Source organism: Dreissena polymorpha, chromosome 1 (genome assembly GCF_020536995.1).
Source record: "Dreissena polymorpha isolate Duluth1 chromosome 1, UMN_Dpol_1.0, whole genome shotgun sequence".
NCBI lineage: Eukaryota > Metazoa > Mollusca > Bivalvia > Myida > Dreissenidae > Dreissena > Dreissena polymorpha.
This window is the reverse complement of record NC_068355.1, coordinates 97,138,219-97,157,628: the sequence shown is the minus strand read 5'-3', so window position 1 is coordinate 97,157,628 and position 19,410 is coordinate 97,138,219. Positions and strand designations below refer to the sequence as shown.

Below are 19,410 nucleotides of genomic sequence, written 5' to 3'. Positions count from 1 at the left end.
CATTTATAACATTTATTACAAACTGTGAATTGAATGTTTACCTACTTTATTTCCAGTTAAATTATTACACATATTGAATATGTGTACACCCATCTAAAACATCCATTGTCATTTATGAATCACTTATTTAATTGCTTATGAAAATTCATTTATTCACTTTATTGCACAAAAAAAAGATAAAGAAATATATTATGAGTAACAAGACATTGCCAAGCAATATGGCCCCCTACAGGTGAAATTTCACCATTGTCAGACTTTATTAGTTGCCATAGCAACCAGAATTCTTGACATAGGAACAAAATGAAATGACGTGCATAATCTCCATATTGCCATCTGTCCATGTTTCAAGTTTCATGAAAAAATATTAAGAACTTTTTAAGTTATCGCAGGGTCTAGAAAAGTGTGACAGACAGACTCACAAACAGAATCACAGACAGACACACAGAGTGCAAACCATAAGTCCCCTCCGGTTTCACCGATAGGGGACAACAAAATGTGAGAATTATGAATGCAGTAAGGGAGAAAACCTTGCAGCACAAATTTCACTCACATTTTCATTATCTCCCCTGTATATGTACATCTGTCCAAGACCAAAGAAGGGCAGCACAAAGTTGGGTGATGCAAACTGCGTGGCCTGGTAATAATATTGGAAGGCTTGGTCATAATCTTCCTGAAAATTGACAACACAACATCTCACTGTTGTACAGAAACATGTCATTGTATTTTTTAACAAGAGCTCTGTTTACGAAACATAATGCCCTTTACTGCACTATGAAGCCCCACAGCAGCTATTTTAAGAAAATTGTTAAGTCCAAGGCCTGTTACTTGGTAAAACAAAAGCTGTCAGAGGACAGCGCGCTCGACTATTAGAGTGCTTAACAGTATAACGTAAGCCATCATGGGGAAATTGTTCAAATTCAATTATTTATTAGACGATCTTTCAAAAATAAAAAAAGGAAAAAACAAGGGACAAAATTGTCACAAAACCAGGTTTTCATTGTGAAAAAAAAATCTGATAAAGGGAGAAAACTCAAACTGAACTTTTGAAATGAACAAACAAAATTAACCCCCTTTGTAAGTTTGTTTTTAAAAAAAATCTATTTTTAGTCGTGGCGACCTTGACATTGGAGATATTGACGTGATTCTTTCATGCGACACACCGTCCCATGATGGTGAACAAATGTGCCAAATGATTTTAAAATCTCACAATGAATGACATAGTTATGGCCAGGACAAGCTAATTTATGGCCATTTTTGACCTTTGAACTCAACGTGTGACCTTGACCTTGGAGATATCGACGTAATTATTTCGCGCGACACACCTTCATGATAGTGAACAAATGTGCCAAATGATTTTAAAATCAGACAATGAACGACATAGTTATGGCCCGGACAAGCTTGTTCCGCCAGCCCGCCAGCCAGCCCGCCCGCATTCGCCAATCTAATAACCAGTTTTTTCCTTCGGAAAACCTGATTAAAAATTGAGGGGGGGGGGGGTAGGGGGGGTGAGAGGGGGGTATAATGTGGGGTGGGGTCATTTATTAAATAATGTTTAAAAAAAAATTGGGGGGGGGGTAGGGGGGTGGGGGTGAGAGGGGGGTATAATGTGGGGTGTGGAAATTTATTAGATGTTTTAAAAAAAAAATTGGAGGGGGGGGGGATGTTGGGGGCGGGGAGGGATTCTGGGTAGGGGCGTGGGGTATTGTTTGGTCGGAATCCATTGTGGTATTCAGGTAAGTGTTGTTTTGTCAAAGTAATAATAAAATGTGATCATAAATAAAAAAGTTATGGCAATTTAAGCAAAATGTTCAATTATCTAAGTGTAAAAGGGGCCATAATTATGTCAAAATGCTTGATACAGTGGTCTGCTCTTGTTTATAGGTTGGGGTCATGTTGGTAAACAAGTATGCAACATATAAAAGCAATATGTCAAAGGATATAGGAAATATTTTGGGGTAGTACGCAAACTTTAACATAGATTTATCAATAACATGCATATTCTAAGAATAAAAGGGGCAATAATTATGACAAAATGCTTGATAGAGTTGTCTGCTCTTGTTTATAGGTTGGGGTCATGTTGGTAAACAAGCATGCAAAATATGAAAGCAATATGTCAAGGGACATTGAAAATAGTTGGGGCAGTACGCAAACTTTAAGATTTGCTGCATATTCTAAGTGGAAAAGGGGCCATAATTATAACAAAATGCTTGATAGAGTTGTCTGCTTTTGTTCATAGGTTAGGGTCATGTTGGTAAACAAGTATGCAAAATATTAAAGCAAAATGTCAAAGGACAAAGAAAATATTTGGGGTAGTACGAAACCTTAACATTTGCATACTAACGCAGACGCTAACGCAGACGCTCAAGCCGATGCCGGGGTGAGTAGGATAGCTCCACTATATATATTTCATATATAATAGTCGAGCTAAAAATCAATGGACCGTAACAAAACTAAAATTTGATTTGTAAGTCACATAAAGATAAGGTCAGTATCTGACACAACAAAAATATGGTATGTTTCTGGATGTGTTATGGAAAAAATCTGTAAAACTGTTATTCTAGAGAAAATGTCTAAGCCCTTGGCACGTAATTTTTCCAAAAATATCAAAGGACAACAACTAAACTTGAACATGATCTGTTAGACTCAAATACAAAAGAATCAGGTAAATATCTGAAAGCATTTAGGAATAAAACTCCAGAACGCCTCTTATCAAGATTCCAGATGTATGTACCTGCACATGGAAGGCCCTTGCCAGCTGGTAACAGCTCTCTGCCCTCATGGCTTCATTTTCTGTGTTGTGGAAGGCGTGCAGGGCCAGGTGCTGAACCTTCTGGTAGTCCTGTCAGCATAGACAATGTCATAATTTGGGCACTGGCAATAAATATCTCAAGGGAGTTGCATCTAATTTGACATACTTCACTAATAAAAAAAAAAGACATTATATATAATATTTCTAGCACTCACTTTAGATTTTGTATTCATACAACTCATACTTTTAACTCATACTTAACTTGATTAAAAGCATGTCAAACACTTGTTTATTAGTCCTGTCCATCAGTCCCAGATTACTGGATGGCTTAAGGCATAATGAATCAAATAGATTCACACTCCATAAATTCAATTATGCATTTTTTTCTTAACTTAAAGCAAAAAATGTCATATGGTGTTGTAGATACAATGATGTCCATCCTGGTGAGTAAAAATTAATTCCCCATTGAGGGAACATTCGCATGATAGTTTCAACAATATCAAGTACTGTTTACACCAAGAAAGTGCACTTTCAACTTTTTGTAGGTGTCATAAGCTAGTTAAATTATTGGGGGGGGGGGGGGAATCAAAAGAACTGAGCTATGAACAATTTTTCACCTTAAATTTGACAAGAGCTGTCAGAGGACAGCGCGCTTGACTATTCGAGTGCTTGACAGTATAACTTAAGCCTTCATGGAGAGGGGGTATAATGTGGGTGCGTGATCATTTAATAGATGATCTTTCAAAAATAAGAGAAAAAAAAATGGGGGGGGGTTGGGGGGGGGGGGAGAGGGGGGTATAATGTGGGTGTGTGATCATTTAATAGATGATCTTTCAAAAAATAAGAAAGAAAAAAATTGGAGGGGGGGTTGGGGGGGGTGCATTGTGGTATGTAAGGTAAGTGTTGTTTTGTCAAACTTTAACATAGATTTATCAATAATATGCATATTCTAAGTATAAAAGGGCAATAATTCTGTCAAAATTCTTGATACAGTTGTCTGCTCTTGTTTATAGGTTGGGGTCATGATTGTTAACAAGTATGCAAAATATGAAAGCAATATGTCAAGAAACACAGGAAATATTTGGGGTAGTACGCAAACTTTAACATAGATTTATCAATAATATGCATATTCTAAGTATAAAGGGCCATAATTCTGTCAAAATGCTTGATACAGTTGTCTGCTCTTGTTTATAGGTTGGGGTTATGATGGTCAACAAGTTTACAAAATATGAAAGCAATATGTCAAAGGACATTGAAAATATTTGGGGTAGTAGGCAAACTTTAACATTTGCACGCAAACGGACATGGGAATGGCAACGACGCCGCCGGAGTGAGTAGGATAGCTCCACTATATATATTTCATATATAATAGTCGAGCTAAAAAAGGGATTAGCAATGTGATAAAAGTCAGTTTTGTGTGTGGAATTGAGATGGTTTACCAATGACCTTCAATGGAATTGAGCTTAAACAAATGCAAGCCTGTCCTATGGTCTGACCTTTTTATAGAAGAAGTGGTTGGCGAGATGGTTGAGGACCATGGGGTTGGTGGAGTCGATGGTGTATGCCTTGGAGAGGAGCTGCACACCGTTCTTGACGCACTCCTGGCTCTTGTTGTTGATCTCCAGGATAGCCAACCCTACCAGAGCACCCACACACTTTCCGTCCAGCTGCAGGGCACGCTCAAACGCCATCCTATGAGAAGGCAATTAACAACAGGATTGCATTCTCATTTAAACTAAAATGTCATTCTGTGAACATGACATTACATTAATTATATTACTCAGCTGGAAAGTTGTATGTCATTACAGTGATGTTTTTCTTTCTTTATAAAAGCACCCATAAAAGGTACTTTCCCAATTGAAAAACAAGAGGGCAACGATGGCCCTGTATCACTCCACTGTTTTTTCTTTGCGAAAAAAACGTGCAATGCGCATGGGTTGAAATGTACTCAAGCATGTGACTTTCTCTTTCCATCCCTCGTCCCACTGGGGGTTTAAAGTTGGAAGGGTGAGCATTTTTATATATGGAAAAAGTTACTACCGTGTTAACTAAACAGACTTAAAAGTCCGGGAATTGTTGCACAGGTCCTTTGCTTATAACGTAGGTACAATTATCTCTCCAAAAGATATTGTCATACATTCTATTTCACATATATTTTTAGATGCTGAAGATCAAATCTACGCATTTGATTTTTGAAACAGATTCACAAGACCCATAGGAATCAAAATGCCGTAACCCTTTACCAAACAACACATTTTGGACTTTTCAAATTAAATTTAAATGGAATATGAAGGAAATGATCAGGGTAGAAATAATTGTGATAAAAGGAGAAATTGCTCATCAACCCACACATCCCTAAGACCAACAGGCCTGAGAATATTATGATAATCTAAAGATTATTTCTTTATATTTATAAATGTATTTAATTAAGTAATACATTTGACTTCTAAGATCAATTCATAACTTATATTAAGAAAATTATGAAATGGTCAGAAATATATATGGATCGTTGAGCAATTGACAATCATATCCACAATTCATGAGTCACGATTCACAAATGGAACAATGAATCATTAGTTATTAAAATGCAGCATATACAATAGTTAAGAACATTGCACTTCATTAATTTCAACACCTTCTCTTGGATACAAAGTTTGAGTTTACCGTGCAGTATCATATATTGACTTTTCTTGAAATAATTATGTTCATGGAAGTTGTGTTTTTAAAATCAATAATATGTTATTAATCTGGTTTAAACACTACAAAAAAGACATGGAATTAACATGTCATCCAAAAAATTTTCATCTGGATATATGGTCACTTTCGACAAATTTAAATAAAACCCGACTTTTTTCAGTTTGTAAGAAAAACATTCATAACACATGTTCTTACTTCAATGCCTTTGTAAGCAGTCACCATCTGACCTAAAATGGCACTAAATGACAGGGTTTTATCTCATGTTTACAAGATGTTGATATTGTTGTTGGTCACAGCCAAACGGCCGCCAAACGGCCGCAGTAATCTCCACTGGGGCATAATTTGAACAAACTTGGTAGAGGATTATTAGATGTCACTACATACCAAATTTGGTAGCCCTAGGCCCAATGGTTATGGACATAAAGATTTTTTAAGCTTTCACAAAATAGGCCTTATATAAGCAAATTTTCAATTTTTGACCCCCCGGGGCAGGGTCAAATTTGACCCCAGGGGCATAATTTGAACAAACTTGGTAGGGGACTATAAGATGTCACTACATACCAAATTTGGTAGCCCTTGGCCCAATGGTTATGGACAGTTGGATTTTTAAAGTTTGCACAAAATAGGCCTTATATAAGCAAATTTTCAATTTTTAACCCCCCAGGGCAGGGTCAAATTTGACCCCAGGGGCATAATTTGAACAAATTTGGTAGAGGACTATAAGATGTCACTACATAGCAAATTTGGTAGCCCTAGGCCCAATGGTTATGGACAAGAAGATTTTTAAAGTTTGCACAAAATAGGCCTTATATAAGCAAATTTTCAATTTTTTACCCCCCCCCGGGGCAGGGTCAACTTTGACCCCAGGGGCATATTTTGAACAAACTTGGTAGAGGACTATAAGATGTCACTGCATACTAAATTTGGTAGCCCTATGCCCAATGGTTATGGACAAGAAGATTTTTAAAGTTTGCACAAAATAGGCCTCATTTAAGCAAATTTTCAATTTTTTGACCCCCCGGGGCAGGGTCAAATTTGACCCCAGGGGCATAATTTGAACAAATTTGAAAGAGGTTCACCATATGAACATTCCTGAGAAATTTCATCAGAATAGGACCAGTAGTTTAGGAGAAGATGTTTAAAGAAAAAGTTAACGCACGGACGCACACACGACGGACACAGGACCATGACATAATCCCCGCTGGCCTTTGGCCAGTGGAGCTAAAAAATACAAAATTCCCAATATCTGTCTTAAAATTTCCCAAAAGGAAGGCAAAGTCCGTCAATTTTGTTCCAAAGTGCATTATCTGCAAGTAAACAAATAAAATGAGCACTTACACTGAACTTTTCAAGCCAAAATGAATGTTAATCAATATTTGAGTAGATTTTTTGCATTTTATGTCAAGCAATTAAAACGCCTTTAATTTCTAATTGGAAGATTGAACAACGCGAATTTACCCAATATCAGGATTTTCGCGCTAATTTTTCCAGATTGGAATGGTACAGGTACTTTTCTCAATTGGAGAAGAAAAATCGCTGCATTAGTGTGCAAGAAAAGGTCAAACCTTGGGACAGCAAAACAACAGGGTTTCATTAATACAATATGAAAGGTATGACAGTGATATTACTTACTTAAGTATGAATGATGTAAAATGTTGCAAAATATCTATGCAATGCAAGCTCATATGTCATCCTTTGTAAATGGCAGAACTATGATCTTATTATGTATGTTTACCTGGCAAGTTTCGTGACTTTACTAAACTCTATCCTGTGGATAACAAACGCCAGTGATTCATTACTTAGGTATGTATGGATAGCAAGTTGTGTAACATTATTGCGCAAGGCATCAAAATATTAATTCTATGTACATGTATTTACCACATTTTGTACTACTACTTTGTTCAGTACACAACTGCATGTTTATTTCTATTTATAAGGACCAAATTTATTTCTTAATGCTTAACTAATTATTCAAATATCAATCAAGAAATAAAAAAATACTAATTTCTAATTTTAATTGTAAAAGCTAATAAACATAGCATAAATAGTAAACACTGAATCACAAATATCTAACAAACAAAAAGTTATCATTGGTATATAGCTGCATGATCTATTACAACAACTTAATAAAAATATCAGACATCTTTATTTCTGTTCAAGTTCTGGTTGTGGAGAATACCTAGCTTTGTCAATCTTGTTGAGTTTGATAAAGCAGTGCCCCATTCCAAGACGGACAGACGCAGGGCAGTCAGGGTTGGTGCGCAGTGCCCTCTTGTAATACGCCAGGGCACCACGATATTCCTTCTTGTTGAAGGCAATACAGGCCTTGCCCAGCAATGATGGAATGTTGTTGTTGGACTAAAATAAGAAATGACACCTTAGATTATGTAACAGAACTCCTGCTGCCGATTGAATAAATCTGGATAACTATTATCCAACATTGTTTCAGGCTAGGGGTATTTGACTTGTTAGATTGTGAATTCATGTGTAAAATACAAACACTTTGTCTTTTTTTTCAGAGTCTTGCTATGCTGTAATTTTGGTTGGCCTATTTTGATGTTTGGAACGATTACTTAAATTTTGTAATAAATATTCTGATTGCCCATACGACTTAAAAGCATTAATCTAAATAAAATGTTTGACGTTCATCATAATTTGCACACACAAAATATAAAAAAAATGAAATTTTAATACAAGTATTTTTTGCAATCTTCTAAATCTTCCTTTCAATTGTCTTTTGTCTATAGAATAACAGCTAGTACAGTAATACTGGCCTGATAATAAACATGTTATAAGTTTACAGCTATAACTCCCAAGAAATCTTCTCAAGAAATCTTCCCAAGCAAAAAACAAACTTCAGTGCTTCTGCTTGATTTCAACATGGAAATATAACTGATTCCGTATCATTGAATACTCCGGATAATTGAATATTCGGACGTGACAAATGGGCTATTCAATTAAGCGGAATCTACTGTATAAGAAAAAAAACAACATGTTCCATTTTTGAACATGTCCAAGATATAATTGGAAGAAATCAAATTTCATGAAAATCAGACATAAAAATAAGCCCTCTAGATTTTAACAAGGCAAATGTTGACAGCACACAACGCACAACGCAGAATGGACAAAAGTCAATCACAAAAGCTCACCATGAGCACAATGTGCACAGGTGAGATAAAAAGGTGTAACTGTGCATAGCCCATGATTCTGAGTCAATTGTTACCTGTCCAAGAACAAAGTTAAATTGTGCATCAGCCTGCTCCATTTTGTCGCCTTCCAGCAGACAGAAGTAGGCTCTGCCCAGCAGGTGATTCTGTAACAAAATGTGTGGTCAAACAGCCATGAGACTTGTCACTTACCAGTACTGTTTCCGTATTTTGTCATGTATTGCGCGCAGTTTTGTACCTCCAAATTTCAATTAACAAAGTTTGTATGTGTCATACATTGATAAAACACTATTCTGGCTGCTACATTGCAAACAATTTATTTCGTAAACGATTATATTCATAATAGATGCCTTTTTTTATTCCAGAAAACTATACCCTATTACAGACTGAAACAACAAAAAGTTGGTAACAGCAGATTTGAACGTGTAGCAACAGTTTTGTACAATAATTACAATGTTTGAATAGAATAATGCAAACATTTCTTTGTCTGCGTTTATGTTTGTGCACTTCAACATTGACAGTTAACGTTAGGCTGGTAAAGGTAGGTGTCAACGAGGTCTTTTTCACGGGTAATTGTAGGTGTCAACAGGGACTTCTTAGTGTTTTCCTGTTTGGTCCAGGTTCTCGACGCCTTCATTGTTCATCACATTCACCCCTGTGTAGTGCGACAAACAATGACCCCACATGTTCAACATACTAGTAACCGATGAACAGTTTTACGTTCATACTCATATATCTCAGCAACTGTAGCCCTGTCTCCAATGAGCTACAATATTTTTCTTCAGCATTCAAATTAAAAGCCAATGCTTTTCCTGAGGAAAAATGACATGATGTACATGAACTCTTATTTTTGCATGCTTTAAAAGAAATGCATGTGACTTCAAGTCTCTTGCTGAAAAATTACAAAATTGTCAGAAAAATATAGTGCTACGCAACCCATGCTCGATATGATAATTACGCTTCCTTTTTTTGTGTGCATTGTTTAGCTTTTCAATGACCCAGATGAATGGATTGCACAATATAACAAGAGCACCGCATAATGGGTGCCAATGCTCGGCTGCGGGTGCAGCTTTGAATAAATGAAAGCTTGTCAGATATTTTTTTTTTTTTAGAGGTCACAGCGACCTTGACCTTTGACCTAGTGACCCCAAAATGGGTGTGGCGTGTAGAACGCATCATGGTGCATCTACACATGAAGTTTCAAACTTGTAGGTGGAAGCACTTTAATTTTAGAGTCAATGTCAAGGTTTTAGCACGACGCGAACAGCAGACGACACGAAGAGCTGGCTATGACAATACCTCGGGTTTTCTCCGAAAACAGCCGAGCTAAAAATGGCAGCCATTTTCCGTCTGATTTACAGGTTTCTGGTCTTCATTCTTTTTTTCATTCCATTTTGGATTTTAACAATCGCATTCACGTTATAAATGGTGGCATATTATTAGAGCTGCAACGATTCGATCCAATTCATCGAAAATCGATTGGAAATGCTTCGATTCGATTACGATACCAAACCTACCAAATTCGATTTGATTCTTTAACATATATACATATATATACATAGATACGTAAAGCATGTTGTATACTGACTATTGATACGGGAAGGTGAAGGTTTTATGTTTACTTGTAATTACGACCCGCGCGATTGGTTGCTTATTACTTTAGTCATCCAATCAATAAGTGTGTTACGGTCTACGAAAAAAGTAGAAAAAAACAAGTTGTTGCCAACAAATTGAAATTATCAGATGCGCCTAAGAATCTAAATTCAAAAGTGTGGCAGTATTTGGGGTTTCCGGATGGTAGCCCTACCGATAAAGCAAAGTGTAAACTGTGCTTCACGGATGTGGCGTACGCAAAGTCCGGCTGAACCACTAATCTAATGCAACATGTCAAACGCAAACATAACGTTGATTTAGCAAGACTTAGAGGTCACACAAAAGCAACTACTGAAGTCGTGAGCCAGAAAAGTAGTTCTATTTCTGTTGGAATTTTGTTAAGTTTATTAGAGAATGTGATTTGTCCTACAGGTAACAGGTGATGCTGTCATGTCACAATGGTAGACATGCTTATTGTGGTTTTGGGTAAAAGTATTATGTGATAGTACTACCATTCAACTGATTTCAGATACGTTCTTATGATTATTATTTTTTTATTATTATTGTGTAATCAACACAATCTTCTAGTCAGAAGTTTTTATATTAAAATTCCTAATTTGCTTTTCTTTTTTATGTGTTTTATTGAAATCACATTTGAACAGAAATGTTAATTTTGAGGCAAAAGAGTGAATATATGATAAAACTAGGTTTGAAGATGAATCGAATCGAAAAAATCGGTATCGGAGTGTCTGAAATCGAAATGGAATCAAATCAAGCTGTTGGTGAATCGTTGCAGCTCTACATATTATATGTGCTAAAATTCAATAAATACCAACTTTTAAAATTCATTTGAAACTTATACTAAGTATCAAGGACATTGAATCTACTTACAATGTTTTTCTTACCACAATATTATAAATTAGTGTTAGCAATAAGAGTGTTAACTTAACAACCCCAATACCAGTTGCTGACATTACTTTGACTGCTGCCAATGTCATACCTGGTCGTACATGATGATTTTGTCTGCTGTTGTATACAGGAGGGTTGCCTGGGTGAACAGCTCACGTTTCTGGTCCTTGTTTTTCTCTCTGGAAAACACAATCACATGACTAAATAACTGTCAGCAAAACCTAAAGCATTTTGACAATAACAGCCCTCATATTATGTCTGAGGGTCAACTTTCTCCATAAGTAGTAGTAGTAGTACAGTGCCTTCCCCAGGAATTTTTTCAGGCGCCCCGGGGCCGAGCGGGGGTGGGTTGGGGAGGGGTGTCCCCTCCAGACGTTGATTTTTTTAAAATTTAACGTGTCAATTCACGTTCTGTGGTACGTTATAACTCAAAGAAAAACAGCGTCAAAAGACGTCATTTGGTGCGCTATGACTCTTAAAAAAAATCCCCCAGTCATTTAAAAATAATTTTTTTATATTGTTTAATTGATTTAAACCTTTCCGCACAGATAGTAAAATCCCGACTCGAACGATTTTTCCATTACATCCGTTTCAACACGACTCTATTACTGTATACTTACTTTTTTCAAGTTTCTATTTATTACCCGATAATCCCGTTTACTCCGTTTTTATCAATCTCTTTCTGGTAAATATTTACGATAAAAGCTTTCAGTTATTTCTTTAACACAAACCTTGCCATTTTTTAAGTGACTATTTATAGACTTGATGAAATAATGCCTCTGAATATGTGTCAATCCCCTGACCTGTTGTGCGCTTGTTAAAACGCTCAATACACGCCATTTGTATCAGGGCTCAAGCTAGACTCCAATTTTTGGAAGAAGTCACTTCTCCCTTATAAGCTCTGGAGAGGGAGAAGTGGGGCAGTTTTAGGGAGAAGTGGATCTTTTGCGATCACCAATGGACCATTGTGAACCATGACCTGTTAATGTATTTGAACTAAAGTAATAAAATCATTCCTTTTAATAAATGTATTACTGACAAAAATATAAGCATAAAAACATAAGAAAATAATGTTGAAAAATCAGTTTTATAAGCACTAATTTATCACTTCATACATATGACACAACAGCAAAGCATAAAACTCAATATATACATGTATGTTTGAATTTGAGCACTTCAGCTCAGTACAAAAAACACTTCTTTACTTATAGTACAGCTTGCAGACTTTCAATGACTTTTCAAGATTTATTTCGGGTAAAAATGACAGACAATAGGAAAATCAGCGTCAGTAAAATTGCGACCCGATCAAATTTATTTCCGAGTCTGTGACGCATTAATATTGTTTAACATGTTAATTATATTAAACAAACCCGATATTTAAGTAGATAAAATAATATAAATCATCTAATAAAACACTGCCCTTATTTATGATATATGCGTTTAGGAGTTTTGTAAACACGGGCGTCCGCCATAATAATTTCGGCACATCGGAACTCAACTTGCGTATAACACTTGCTCAATTAACTGTTAAACTCCACCTCCGTTCTCTGCAAAAGATTCGAAGGCGGAGCTATGCACATGCTATTATTTAATTGGACAATTACCAATGAGGAACAAACACACGATAAGTTCGGCATGTTGATTGCTAGACAAAGGAAGCCAATTTTGTCGGCGAGAAATTTGTCGCATTATTGCTTCAGACAGGAAGCGGCTATCCTTTGATGACGTCAAACTGTCAATTCACACGGAGTGCAAATTTTCCGAAGACTTTTACAGACTCTTTGTTTACAATTCAATTAAAAAACAAACACTTGCTAACATTAAACATTGGATTAAATCAACGAGTTTGCATGACAATAACAACTTTAACAAACATTACCGCAACGACGCGGGAATTGATCTACCTAGATTTTTTTCGACACATTTAAATCACTCTTTCACAGCCGCGTCATGCGAAAATGGGTTTTATGCGTTTATGCTAGTATCTTAAAGTATTATATTCGATATGTGTTCGTGTGTCGTATGAACGAATCTGCACCAAAACTAAATTTACGGTTGCGATAGACACCTATAAACAAAGCACATACTGTTATATGCGCATAATATCACTCCAAGCGTTTCGGCCAGCGTATCTTAAAGTATTATATTCGATATTTCACATTACTGGCCCAGCCCTCTAAGCCGAGAGGAATTGTCTTTTTTATAAGGATCGGAGTTAGTGTTCGTGTGTCGTATGAACGAATCTGCACTAAAACTAAATTTACATCGTACATGATCAGTTGTCAAACAAAAGTACGCTTGATATTAAATGCATTATTTTTCTCTTTCCAGGATATTGTTTTAGTATGTTGATGCTGCATTAACAATTATAAGTGTATATGAAGTGATAACACCAAAAATAAACACCGGTTACGATAGACACCTATAATCATAGCAAATACTGTTATATGCGCACTTTTCGTCGGCATCATCTCATCTTTTCCCGTCCCTGACCATTTAAAGCCATCTACTACTCGCGAAAAGCAAGTTTTCACGGTTTGAAAAACGGACAATACGGGCGAGGAGCATAAAATATACATACCTGTCTACCAAGAACATATACCAATTAATACATAGAGACTGACATTCTTTTAATCCACATTGTTTTGGGGACATTGAATGCAAAAATTGTCATCAATTAACAAAGTGTCTCACCCGGTGTCGGCATGTTTTCTATTAGCCGAAATGGAGTTTGTAACCCACGCTCTGATTAGTCAGGAGAGAACCCTGCCAAATACCTGTATGACGAGCACTGTGAATGGTTGCTTATCAATTTTCAATAGGTAATTTAATACGCCAGGGGGCGGAGTTTCGTCGATTCGGTCAGTTGATTGACGTCGGCGTGTATTCGGTAATAAACAGAAGCAACTTTGATAGCGCTGCGGATACGATAATTGCCAGATTTTAGGGCGAAGTGGTTATCGCCAGTGCTTTTGATCAGGGCGATTACAGGGAAGCCGCGGCGATATAATCGCCCGAGTCGCCCAGTTGCGTGAGCCCTGTAATATGCAATAGACGCTACGTTGTACATGCTGCATAATTTTTGCGCTCTTTTAAATTGAGAAAAAAATTCAACAAAAAATAAATTTGCACCGCTAATTTGAAGCAAAAATATTTAACGTTGCGGTAACATTTACATTCAGAAGTGTGTTTCGGATTAAAAACGCGTTAACATCGACTTACGGGAATGGGTTTCGGATAACAAATTTTATTATTCCCATTTGAGATTTCAACAAATGTTAACCGTTGCATTATAAATTCAACGATAATTTGTTTAAACACTTTACAAGTCGAATAAATGTTTTGACGGAATTATGCATGAAATTCACGTTGTCCACGAGGATCACAGCCGGTTGCCATCATCAGTCTTCTAACTATCGATTATCAGACGAAACATTAACAAGTGTGCGTAATTAATTCAATGAAAATTTGTTAAAGCGCATAACGTGTCGAATAAATGTCAGAAAAACTAGGTGAATCAGTTCTATAAATGGACATGTTGAAATATACTTGTACTGGAATTAAATAAATTGTTATCACACAATTGTAACCGGGATCATTTGCACAACTTACTCGCTATAATAATTAATTGTTTACCACTTGCAATTAATTTCTCGTATTAATTATGAGTCATAGGTAACACTTGTTTACAGTAAAAAGGTGTGATGATGATGCCCGAAACCGTCTTTAATGTTCTGTACTGTACTAATTACCGGTTTGATATTACTCAAATGGTACAACTTCTTGCTAATCAAGCTGCGATAAACTCTTACTGGTACTTCATGCCCGACGTCAATCAAATATAATGGTCAATAGTTAACCCCGCCCTCATAAGCATTCGCGTAACCGATTGGACGATGAACTTCACAGTTTGACGACTGGAAAGTTACCAGATACATCCTTTTCAGCATTTAAATGACCGTGTAATGTGGCTAGAATAATCGATACGCGCGTCATGCTATTCTCTTATCAGTGGATTATCCATTACCCCATGTGGTGTTTATGGCGATTACTTGTGAAAGTAGGTACAGAGTGCTCTTTTAAAACAGGGAATATTGATACACTGATAGGGAAACCTTGATTTTTTTGGACAATCTCCACTTTCTTTTACTGAAGAATACACTGATCGGAAAATTTCAAGCGCCCCGGGGACTCTTATTTCGAAATTCAAGCGCCCCAGCAAGGGGCGCTTAAATGGCCTGCGGAAGACCCTGTAGTAGTAGTAGTAGTAGTAGTAGTAGTAGTAGTAGTAGTACAAGTAGTAGTAGTAGTAGTAGTAGTAGTAGTAGTAGTAGTAGTAGTAGTAGTAGTAGTAAAAGTAGTAGTAGTAGTGGCAGTAGTAGTAGAAGTAGTAATAGTAGACATGGTAGAATAAGTGGTGGTGGTGGTGCAGTAGTAGTAGTAGTAGTAGTAGTAGTAGTAGTAGTAGTAGTAGTAGTAGTAGTAGTAGTAGAAGTAGTAGTAGTAGTAGTAGTAGTAGGAGTAGTAGTAGTAGTAGTAGTAGAAGTAATAGTAGTAGTAGTAGAAGTAGTAGTAGTAGTAGTAGTAGTAGTAGTAGTAGTAGTAGTAGTAGTAGTAGTAGTAGTAGTAGTAGCAGTAGCAGCAGCAGTAGCAGCATTACAATACCAATACTTAAGAATGATCAAATGGGAAAAGGTAACCTAGCACTGGCAGTAAAGATGGGGCTCATTTACAGGTCAGATTTGGAATCTCTGCTGTAAAATGAGATTTTGAATGAATTAAAGGGAGGCAAATCTGTAATAAAAAGAAGATGCATAGACCGTAGTTGTTTCCCTTGTTTGAACTATGCTAAATCCTTAAAACAAATTTTCTTAAGTAAAATTCATTTTAATTATTAAATACTTACCTGTTATCTCTAGCTACCCTTTCCAAGGGAGTTATTTCATCCGGAAAATATTCAAGCGCTGGGAATCGTCCACCTCTATAAGAATCCAAATCAGGTTAAACATAGTACAATGCAACCTAACAGGAAATCAAGAACCACAACTCATCTTTCCTTTACGCAAACATAAAAAGGCGATGAGCGGGGTGGGAGGTGGGACTTACCGATAACAGGTAAGTATTTAATAATTAAAATGAATTTTACTTAAGAAAATTTGTTTTAATATCATAAATACGTTACCTGTTATCTCTAGCTGATTTTGCAGCTGCGGCGGGAAGGTTCGCATATTTTTTCCCATCACAGCAAAACCCATATAGAGGGTTTACAGCCAGAGATAGTAGAATCAAGTCCTCTTATAATCTTTGTTATTACAGTATAGTTCTTAATTCTCGGATGGCACCAGTGTACTTACGCCATAGAAGAAACTACAGTTTGAGCCACTACAAGAGGACCCAACTTATACAAATTGTCTTGTTGGCACTCAAGAGAACGAAGATAATAAGGAGAAGGTGGTCGGATTCCTCCAGAAAGCAGCTTGAAGCACTTCAGATAGTGGGGTCTGATTAATATAAGCCCACGAAGCCGAAAGAGCTCTTAATTCATGCGGTCTTATCTTAAACAGGGATAAATCCCTCGATGAAAGAGAAGAATAAGCTTCCTTATAGTCGAGGCTATCCAACGAGAAATAGAAGCCGCAGACACATCGCCCCCCCCTTTTAATGGAATGAAAAGTCTCTTGCGAGAACCTCGAATAGACTTTACCTTTTTAAGGTAGAACTTCAAAGCCCTGACCGGGCAAAGGAGTCTATCATCATCTTCATGTCCACAAGTTCTAGATAGACTTGGAACTTTGAAGGGTTTGGAAGCCATAGAGGGGAGTTGATTTTTAGCAAGGAATCCTGACTGACACAACAATGTAACAGAACCATCAGAAGAGTCAAAACGAAGATGACTATCCTCGATAGAAAGAGCATGAATTTCACTTCTCCGTTTGGCTGAAGCCATAGTAAGAAGGAAAACGGTCTTCCATGTTAGGAATTGTAATGAAGCCTGATCAAGAGGTTCATAGGGAGCCTTAATAAGGGAACCAAGCACACAAGCTAAATCCCATTTAGGAGCAAGTGTACGAGATACAGGACGACTAAGTTCCATAGCTCGAACAAGTTCTGAAATAGCTGGATCAGCACAGACTTGTAAGGACTTAGTGAAAGCCAATGTATGCGAAATCATAGATCTGTATCCTTTGATGGAACTAAGAGAAAGTTTCTTATCATCAAAAAGATGAATGAGAAAATCCGCTATTCGTCTAGCAGAGGGATTGAGGGGATTAATTTTCCCTCGAAAACACCAATTGGAGAAGAGTTTCCAACGAGCATCATAGACTGCTCTGGTGGATTTTCTCCTTGCCGAAGCAACGAGGGTTGAAGCCCTGACAGAAAAACATTTCTTCTGCAAAGATTGCCTGATAACGGCCAGACGTGTAAGTGGAACATTTTTGGGTCCGCATGTAGTCTGCCGCTTTGAGACAGAAGATCTGACCTGTGAGGAAGATTCCTGGGATAATCGTACAGGAGACTGAGAAGATCGTTGAACCAAGATCTTCTGGGCCACCAAGGGGCAATCAGGAGTATCCTGCAAGAGCTCACCCTGATTTTCCCCAATATTTGGGGAATTAGAATGGGTGGGGGATAGGCGTAAGCGTCCAGTTGGTCCCATGCGAACGAAAGCGCTTCGATTGCCCACGCTGCTGGATCGTAAACTGGACTCACATACAGAGGAAGTCTGTGATTGTCTCTGGTTGCAAATAGATCGACCAGGGGATAACCGAACTTGAAAAAGATCTGGTTGGTCACTTCTTGATGAAGTGTCCACTCCGATGGAAGTAACTGGTGTTTGCGAGACAAACCATCCGCCAGGGCGTTGAGGCGACCTGGTATATATTTTGCCAGCAGATGAATGTTGAGTGTTTTGCAAAGAACAAGTAATTTTCTGGTTTCCAGATACAGGGATTGAGAATGTGTTCCCCCCTGTGCCTGGATGTAAGCCACCACAGATGTGTTGTCTGTTGACACCATCACACAAGAGTCTCGAAGATGTGATTGGAAATGAGATACAGCTAGAAATACTGCTCGCATTTCTAGATTGTTGATATGAAGGTGAGATTCCTGATGAGACCACAACCCTGAAATTATAAGACTGAGAGGTTCCAGGTGAGCACCCCACCCTTCCTTGCTCGCATTCGTTATTAGATATAATGACGGTTGCGGGGGAAGAAGGGGTACTCCTGCCAACAGAGTCTCCTCGTCTAGCCACCACTGAAGATGAGACCTTAAGGAGGGAAGGATTGGAATCTGTGTTAATAGATTGCCTGGAGACCATTTCCAACAAGCTGAGAGATAGTGCTGAAGAGGACGTAGGAAGAGACGTCCCAACTGCACAAAGTCTGCTACTGAGCTCAGGATACCGTTGAGAGAGAGGAATTCTTGAGCTGTTATATGAGATTGGGACAAAACCCAGTTGACCTTCATCAGAAGGTCTGATATACGTTGAATAGACACTCTGACCCGATTGATGTGGGTCAAGAAATTCATTCCCACAAACGTAAAGTCCTGTGAAGGAATGAGGTCTGATTTGTCTGCATTGAGAAGGAGCCCTAACGAGAGGAGCTCCTTCCAAGAGAATTCTAGGTTGTACAGAAGCAATTGACGATCGAGCTGGTGTAAGAGCCAGTCGTCGAAATACTGAAGAAGAATAATCCCGTGAACTCTGAGGTGTGATCCGACTGCCGACATTAGTTTGGTAAAAACTCGTGGGGCTGTCGCCAACCCGAAAGGCATAGACCGGAACTGGTAGACTTGGCCTTGAAAGGCGAATCGCAAGTACTTTCGGTAGTTGGGATGTATAGGAACATGGAAGTAAGCATCTTCCAGATCCAAAGACACCCCCCAGTGCAGGGGTTTGATGGATTCCCGTATGAAAGAAGGAGTCTCCATTTTGAAAGTTGGTTTGAGGAGATACATGTTGAACACTTTTAAATCTATTACTGGTCTCCAGGAACCATTTTTCTTTTGAACAAGAAAAAGACGACTGTAAAATCCTGGAGAATAAGGATCTTGACCCCTTTCTACCGCCTGTTTTTCCAAGAGCCCGAGAATGAACTCTGGAATATGTGGATGCCCAGATACCAGCTCTATAGGGACGCGAGAAAGTGGAGGCCTTTTTTCGAATTGAAAAGTCAGGCCTTTTGTCACAAGAGAATGAACCCATGCGTCTGAAGTAATTTGAAGCCATCGATTTGAGAAGTGGAAAAGTCTGGCCCCGACTGGTATTTCCGGCATCGGAGGTTGTGGCGG

The 19,410-nt window shown here is 37.8% G+C and overlaps 2 protein-coding genes across 2 annotated transcripts in view; one reads left to right on the top strand and one right to left on the bottom strand.

Annotated features, from left to right (window-relative positions):
- LOC127841555 (nose resistant to fluoxetine protein 6-like) overlaps positions 1–19,410 on the top strand; it is a 370,059-nt gene that overhangs the window by 294,693 nt on the left and 55,956 nt on the right. The window lies entirely within an intron of this gene.
- Positions 1–19,410, bottom strand: part of LOC127841526 (RNA polymerase-associated protein CTR9 homolog) — a 73,344-nt gene that overhangs the window by 36,368 nt on the left and 17,566 nt on the right. The window contains exons 4-9 of the mRNA XM_052370401.1: positions 11,207–11,294; positions 8,670–8,759; positions 7,626–7,804; positions 4,246–4,441; positions 2,732–2,839; positions 551–670 (exon numbers count right to left, since the gene is read on the bottom strand). Of these exons, the coding sequence (XP_052226361.1) occupies positions 551–670; positions 2,732–2,839; positions 4,246–4,441; positions 7,626–7,804; positions 8,670–8,759; positions 11,207–11,294 (781 nt within the window). The remainder of the gene's footprint in view (positions 1–550; positions 671–2,731; positions 2,840–4,245; positions 4,442–7,625; positions 7,805–8,669; positions 8,760–11,206; positions 11,295–19,410) is intronic.